We start from the raw sequence: 8632 nt of genomic DNA on the forward strand, positions 1-8632 counted from the left end.
AGCAGATCCACTTTTATGTTATTCACTTATTCTATTTAGTAGTTTAGCAAAGAGGTTTTACTGAAATTCATCTAATGATTATAAATTGGATAAAAGCTTTATAAGTAGAAATATAAAAAATTTCAAATAAATGTCATTCTAGCATTTTATTTTCTTTTATTATACAAAAAATGTCACTTTACAATTTTTTTTGAATGAATGTAAAATTTTATTCAAATAAAAACTTTTTTACAGCAAGTACAACAATTTTGAATCTAATAAAAAACAATCTCAAAAAACCCAATACTATTCTCAATAAGCTAACTTTTTCTATTATCAAGAAATCAAATTCAAAATTTTTCCCCTCAAACTTGGAAGGCCATAAGATTCTCTTCATTAAAATCTTCATTAGAGAAAATCCAATTGAGATAAAACACTAATGAAAAAAAAGAGTAAGAACCTCATAGCAAAGGGACAAACTCAAACTGAGAAAATGTCTAACAATCTCGCTTCAAATCCCACACACCACCGCCTAGCAATCAAAACTCGTCTCAAACCACTTTACAATTTCAATGCAAATTATACATAATTTTATCTAAAAAATAATTGCAAACTAGATTGATTTTATAAATAATTTTATTTATCTATTTATCAAATAGTAATGATCAGAAATGTGTATAAAAACTTACATATATTTCTATCACTTTTTTATCGGTGTGAAAATATTTCTATCACTTTTTTTATCGGCGTAAAAATATCAAATGACACTTATTCAGAAACGGAAGAAGTAATATAAAGTTTTATAGTAATTAATTTGTCTATGTTTGTTTAAGATAAAAATGATATTTTATTTTAAAACAATGATAAGGTTATATGTTAAACAAAATATTTTTGTGAAAATACTTTTTACCTTCCACTGATAAATCTTTTTGTTTTACATCAACTTCCACTTAAAAAAACTTAGTATCAAATTTCGAAGATAATTTATTTATTCAGCAGCGGATTGGATTAGAGGGGAAACACAAATCTCAAAACATTTACGAGTCAACGAATGGTGTTCCTTTAGAGTTGAGTAAAGCAGGAAACCCCACCAAACAGTAACTCTTACCTCGTCGTCTGTCCTGTTTATTAGTATTACATTACAAATCTCTCTGCTCTCTTTTGTTTTCTTCCGCGCTAGTTTAGTTAGTATCTTCTTTCGATCTTTTCTGAGGACACAACAGTTCCAAAATTCGAATCGATTCCTGAGATCATTCGGACAGAAAAAAGATTGAATCTTTGTGAATCTTCTCTTGAGGGGATAAAAAAGATGGAGTCATTTCTAGTCCATCATATAGTGATTGTGTTGCTGTTCCTCTGGTTTCTCTCTTGGCTGGATCGATCTCACGGCTTTTTCTACTTCATGTCTCTCATTTATCTCTACTTGGTATGTATGTGTGTACTCCTTTTTGTTTGTTTGTTTGTTTTCGTGTTTCCTTTTTGGGTTAAAAAAAATGTTTGCTTTTGGTTTCTGTCCAGGTTCATGAACGGTATGTGATGAGATTGAAGAGACAGTTACAGTTTGAAGAGAGGAAGCAAGCTAATCAGAGAAGGGTAATTTGTAACTCTGTTTGATACTGTTTCCTTAGGTGGAAAGATTGAATATTTGTTGATCTTGAAATGGTTTTAAGTCACTCTACTGAAAGTGCTGGCCTTTCTGGTCTGTTTATGCTAATTATTCACACTTTTTTTTGTTCTTTCACTTTTGCCTGTGTTCAGTGATTGACTTCTTTTTGTTTTATTTTTCTCTGCTTCTCAAGTTTTCCTTACCCTGCGTGAAAACTTTGTTTTCTGTCTTCTCAGGTTCTAACGGATTCTGAATCTGTGCGGTGGTTGAACCATGCTGTGGAGAAGATATGGCCTATATGCATGGAACAGATTGCGTCTGAAAAGATTCTTGGTCCTATCATCCCTTGGTTCTTGGACAAGTATAGACCTTGGACTGCGGTACATATCCGTCTCTAATAAAACATATTTTTATCTCTTGTGCTTTTTTCACTTTCTTTTAGTACTCTTCAACAGCTCTACGAATGGTTTAGTATGAAAATCACATGAGAATTGCTGTTATTGACATCTTGTACTATGTATACGTGCAGAAAAAAGCTGTGATTCAGCACCTTTACATGGGGAAAAAACCGCCTCTCTTGACTGATATTAGAGTCCTTCGCCAATCCAAGGGTGATGATCACTTGGTATGGTGTGGTGGCAACCCATCATTGAACATCATGCTTTGATCTCTTCCCTTTGATTATCTATAGCAGAACTTATGGTTGAGCTTATACAGGTACTGGAACTTGGAATGAATTTTCTAGCAGCAGATGATATGAGTGCAATACTTGCTGTGAAACTAAGGAAAAGGCTTGGTTTTGGGATGTGGACAAAGTTGCATTTGACGGGAATGCAGGTCGAAGGAAAGGTAATAACAGCTTAATCTGAATGTGACCTTTTCTCATTCTTGTAAACTAAAGCATACTTGTTTTTTGTTTTTGTGTGCTTTCTGCTCTTAAAAAGGTGTTGGTTGGAGTGAAGTTCCTTCGTCGATGGCCTTTCTTGGGGCGTTTACGTGTGTGCTTTGCAGAGCCTCCTTATTTCCAGATGACTGTTAAACCAATCTTTACTCACGGCCTTGATGTCGCTGTACTTCCAGGCATCGCAGGATGGCTAGTAAGTAAAATAATACTACTACACAGCCTAATTAGTCTTTACCAAGAGTTTTGAATCTAAAACTCCCATCTCCTTAATTGCTTAATCAGGACAAGCTTCTTTCTATTGCATTTGAACAGACCCTTGTTCAGGTAAGAACTTCGTTTTGTAGTTTGGTTTCTTCTTCTCTGCTGGTTCTTAATATATACCCTTTGTTATAACTTGGTTGCAGCCAAACATGCTTGTTGTTGACATGGAGAAATTTGTTAGCCCAAAGCCAGGTATCTATTTATTAACTCCCATCTTGTCTGCATTCATCAGTATGTCTTAAAGCTTTCATTAATTTTGCACATTTTGTCTGTGTTGGCCTCCAGAGAATTGGTTCTTTGTTGATGAGAAAGAACCAGTTGCGCACGTCTTGGTTGAAGTCGTTGAAGCATCAGATGTTAAACCATCCGATCTGAATGGTCAGTTTTTGATATATTACCACACAACCGTTATTATTATTTCAGGTTTTGAAAAAACTTTGGATGTTTTTTTTTTTTGGGGGTTTTCAGGTTTGGCTGATCCTTATGTGAGAGGGAAACTTGGTGCTTACCGATTCAAAACAGACATAAAGAGAAAAACATTGTCCCCAACATGGCAAGAAGAGTTTAAGATACCAATATTTACATGGGACTCTCCAAGTATACTCAACGTTGAAGTTAAAGACAAAGATCGTTTTGTGGATGATACTCTTGGGTTTGTTCCTGAACCCCTGGTTTCATTACACTCCAAAAAAACTAGTGCGAGTATCAATAGTTTCTTGTTTTTGTTTTGTTGCAGTGCATGTTCTGTGAACATTGGTGAGTTTAGAGGCGGCCAGAGAAACGATATGTGGTTGCCTCTTCAGAACATCAAAATGGGAAGGCTTCATCTTGCTATAACCGTAATCGAGGACAATGAAAAGGTAAAACTCTTTCTATTTTGTTTCTCTCTGGACACATGACAGTTTACAATTATATAAAGTGATTATGATTCTTGAAACAGTGGAGTGAGGATCCCTTCAAAGGAGTGAAGCTAAGCAAGGAAGAAATGCAAACTTCTTTTGCTTCTGATACAACAAACAAAGGTTCTTTCACATCGGTGAGCTCTGAAAAGGCTTCAAGCGTTGCTGATAACGTTGAGCCGATCAACATTAAAGGGCAAGAAGAGACTGGAATCTGGGTACAAAGGCCAGGACCTGAAGTCTCACAGATATGGGAACCGAGGAAAGGCAAGAGCAGACGTGTTGATAACCAAGTACAAAGAGTTCCCAACAGCGGATCACCAAACAACGAAACTGGCAGCAGCACCGATGAGAATCAAGAGGGTTCAAGAAACCCAATGAAGTCTGTTGGTAGAGGGCTGAGGAAGATAGGGTCAGTGTTTAACAGGAACAACAAAAAAGATGATTTTTCAATAGGGAGCATTGAAGAGGAGTCTCATTGTCAGTCTCCTCGGATCAATGTGAAAGCAATGAACCAAAAGGATGTTGGAGTTAAGTACATAGTCGATGACAATCTCTCAGGTCCTCTTTCAGGGAAGAGTGTAGAAAGTGAGAGTCTGAATGGAGAGGAGAATCATGGTAAGGGTCATATGAAGGATGTTGCAAAGAGCTTTCTGAAACAAGCTGAGAAATCTGCAAAGCAGATAAAGCATGTGTTCTCGCTTAAAGGAATCAAGAAAGCAAGAGATGGGCAACAAGAGATCATTCCTGAGTCTGATTCTGTAACTGATTCTGATTCGTCTTCAGACGATGATGATGATGAGTACACCTGTGTGCAGAAAGTGGGAACGGTAGCTGGAACACCGAGAGGTCTTACACGCGATGGGAATATTGCTAGAACAGGAGATGATGATCATGTAGACACGAGTAAGACATTAGCAGAAGAAGCTAAGGAAGATCCAAGTGGTGATACTGCAGACGTTGAAGCTAAAGAGGAGAATGTAGAGGAAGCAGACTCGGAGACCACAGGTGTGGACGTTGCCATGAACGCTAAAGCTGAAGATGAGCAAGTAAAGACGGCTAAGAACATTGAAGGGGAAGAAAAAGAACTAACAGAAGTAAAACTGTAAAAACACCTTGTGCATGTTCTTGTTGATGTATCTGAACATATCTCTGTTTATTGGTTACGGAACTTAAAACCAATGGGAGGATCTTGACTCTGCACATTGATTCCCTTCTAAGAGAGATAAAAGAAGTTTAATTATATGTTTGCAGTCTTTTTTTTGTTTCGGAACAAAAGGTAAAATCGCATTTCGAGGAGATCGCATAAGTTTGCACTTTAAACCTTAGAATTCTAACAGCTAATACTTTGATCAAAAACAGCTAACACTTTTAACAATGAAATAACATATTTCCACATAAAAATTATGACATATGTTTATTTAGAGATGGCAATCAAAGATCTGGACCGCGGGTCTGACCCGTAAAAACTTGCTGCGGGGTGGAATTAGGTCTCCATTTGACAAATCCGCAAAATTGCAGGCTTCGCGAAACGAGCTCAAAATGAGACATGACAATTACTTTTTGGGCAATTTTCTCAAATAGACACATTTAAGTTTTTATCACAAAAAATAGTTCTAAAGAGAAAAATGATCAAAATAGATTTATTAACGAGGCAAAAGACCCTTATATTATAGAATTAAAAATAATAAAATGAAAAATAAAAAGATAAAAAGTAAATAATTTTTTTTACTTTTTGAATTATATGTTTTGAAATTCGGACATTTTTATAAATATTTTTGAAATTTTCTTTTTAAAATTAGAAAATGATTTTTGGAATTTTTAATATTTGTTTTTATTTTCAAGAATTTTAAACTTATCCCAAAAACTCCCATTTTTAATTCTAACCGGTCTAGATTAAGTAATCCAAAGGATATAAGAGTGTATTTACCTCTTTAATGAAACACTAGATTTTGACATGCACTCCGTGCGGGTGTATATTTATAAAATATATTGTTTTATGTCAATATTATAGTTGGACAAAAAAATCTGAATCCAAAAAACTGAACCGATCCAGACTAAAAAAAAGTACCAAACCTAAACCGAAATTGATTAAATATCAAATTTTGGTATTTAGAGAAGTGAAACCGAATTTGATCCGAACCACAGTATTTCAGATACCCGAGTGTATTCGAAATAAATTTATATATATATATATATATATATATATTAAAGATTTATTGTATATAAAACATCCATAATATATATGGTACTTTTAAGTTGGTTTAAATAATTGGAAATATATATAAATAGTCAAATGTAAATATTTAAAATAGTTAAAATATATTCAAAACACCAAAAATACTTAAAATTAGTTATTGATTCTTTATCCAATTATTTAAATTAAACCAATTTATATGTTAAGTTCAGATATTTTATCATATATTCAAATTTATATGTAATATATTATTTTGTTTATATATTTTGAGAAATTTAAAGTATATAATGAATTTTAAAAATAATTTAAATGAGTTATCTGAAACCGAACAAACCCGTAAAGATCCAAATCGAGTCTAAACCCGAATAATATGTTAATATCATTTTAATTTTTTTAATAAATAGTAATATTCTTATGATAAATAGTTATGTTAAAAATAAATTTATATTATAATTTTTTTTGATGAAAAAGTTATATTATAATTTGTTTTATAATACTATGAAATTTCAATCTATTATTAAATCATATTAAAGATAAGCTAAATATTTATAATAAGAGCTAAAGTAATTTTAACAAACTTTAATTATTTTTATTTATGTAATAATTAATTTTATTATTGATATTTATTTTTATTTTAAAAGGTGAATACCATATAAAATATTTTGATCAGTTAAACATTTATTCCATTATTCCGCAAGTTTCGAATTTTCCTCGGTTTAGTTATTTTTTTTTCGTAGTTTAACTATTTTGTCCGCGATTCTGGGATTAACTAATGGTTATCAATCGGATGCTATGTTTCCAAAAAATATTATATTGTTATTTATGTCTCCAAACAAACATTTTTAACTGTTATTCATGTTTCCAAAAAATATTTTTTTTTAAAAGCCTTATATCAAAGTTTCCAAACAAACATCTTTTTAAATTGTTATCCATGTTTTCAAACAAACCTAAGTTGTGATTGTGGTAGGTGATTGATATCGAAATAATTATGGTGATTGCTTAGATATAGAAAAAGATTTTGGAAGATAATTTCGTTTAGGAAAATAATAAATGATAATTTTATAATTTGAATTCAATTAATTGGGTCGTGATAATATCGGTTGTTTAAGATGGTTGTGATTTTGAATAACATAATATATAATAAAATGGTTTTGATTCAGGAGACCAAGAGTAACGATGGAATTATATGGTTAAGTAAAGTTATTTATTGGTACATAGGTATGTATCTTTTGACTCATTTGATTCAGAAGTCAAAGATGAACGAAGGCAGTATCAAAATTTCATTATGTTTTATCACTGTTATAAAATCTTATGTAGAAAAGTACATATTGTATTTTTATGATTTAAAATGTTTTGGTTTAGTAATGGTATTGTAGTTTAAGGGTTTAGTAAATCGACCAAAACAAATGTGTTCAATAATTTGTGCTCAAAAATATCTTAATGGGTTAAATATTATAATTAAACGGGCTTGTATTGTTTTGGTTAAGTCACATGTTTTATTTTCAAGGAATAGTTTTAAATGAAACTGGTTTAATAGTAGTGGCATAAGGATGTAAATATTGAAGAAAACTTAGGACTAAATACTAAGTGTACTTCAGTTTTAATAGATTAGATATACAGATATTATAGGCTATATTTGTGACAAAAGAAAATTGAAGGTGGTATTTCTCTATTTTTAATTAAAAAAATTAAATTATTTTAATCAAGAAAAATGAAATGAATTATAATAGATAAAAATTATCTTAAAATAATTAAAAGCTATTAAAAATGAGAAACTTATACAAAAATTTTGAAATAAAAACAAATGTTAAAATTATAAAAATAAGTACTACATATAGAAAACCGAAATTCAGAAAATTGTAATTTTTTAAAACAATCAAAATTTCCAAATTTTCAATTTTAATATTCTGATTTTATTTTTATATAAAATATAGTAAAAACAAAATACTATAAATTTTCAAATATAGGCTATTTGCAATGATAATATAGATATATAACTTATTTAAAAACTGAAAACTATTGGAAATAATTGCTATTCATGTTTTTTTAAAAAAAATAGGTTCTTGATGGATAATGATGTGACAAAAAATTTCACTATCTCTGTGAGTTGGTTCACCCCTCAATAGTGATATGTATGAAATTTTAGTTTTAAGCATATAAAATAATAAATTAAATTAAATTTTTAAAGTTTATAAAAGTTGAAGTATATCAATTTTCTTTTTTAAAAAATCATCTTTTGATTTTTTTTGATTTATTTTTTAAAATTGCAATCTTTATCATTCTGATAGAATTGTTTCTATTTCTAATTTTTATATAAGTTTCTAGTCTAATTTTTTAAATTTATTTTACATAATTTTATTTGTTTAACATTATTTTATATATATTTTAATATTTTAAGTTAAAATATTTAAAACAATGTTTTGTATTTATAAATTTAATATAATTTTAATAGATTTTATATATTTTAAGATAATTTTATATTATTGTAGCTACTTTTTATTTTAGTTATTTAACATAATTATTAAAAAAATGTCACATCATCATTTTGATGTTGTAGCTATTTTTTATTTTGACTGTGTAGTGAATAATACCGGTCATAATTTTTACGTGACGAATAAGTAAGTTAGTTTTAATGTTTTTAATAAGTAATTGGAACGACTTTCATTATTTAAAGTGTTACCTATTGAACTCGAAACAAAAGCATATCACTGAACTCGAAACAAAAGCATATCAATATCAATATATGGTGACACGTAGAATAAAATCATATAATATATATTTTTGAT

General features: G+C 30.2%; 1 protein-coding gene across 1 annotated transcript; it reads left to right on the forward strand.

Annotated features, from left to right (window-relative positions):
- Window positions 1-1152: 1152 nt before the first annotated feature.
- LOC108863600 (C2 domain-containing protein At1g53590) lies at window positions 1153-4892 on the forward strand. The gene is made up of 12 exons (XM_018638076.2): window positions 1153-1405; window positions 1498-1572; window positions 1822-1965; window positions 2115-2210; window positions 2303-2434; window positions 2530-2682; window positions 2772-2813; window positions 2894-2942; window positions 3036-3128; window positions 3219-3402; window positions 3487-3610; window positions 3691-4892. The coding sequence occupies exons 1-12, from the start codon at window positions 1289-1291 to the stop codon at window positions 4756-4758; spliced, it is 2277 nt and encodes a 758-aa protein (XP_018493578.1). The 5' UTR covers window positions 1153-1288; the 3' UTR covers window positions 4759-4892.
- The last annotated feature ends 3740 nt before the right edge of the window (window positions 4893-8632 follow it).

Source organism: Raphanus sativus, chromosome 5 (genome assembly GCF_000801105.2).
Source record: "Raphanus sativus cultivar WK10039 chromosome 5, ASM80110v3, whole genome shotgun sequence".
In the NCBI taxonomy this organism is placed as follows: domain Eukaryota; kingdom Viridiplantae; phylum Streptophyta; class Magnoliopsida; order Brassicales; family Brassicaceae; genus Raphanus; species Raphanus sativus.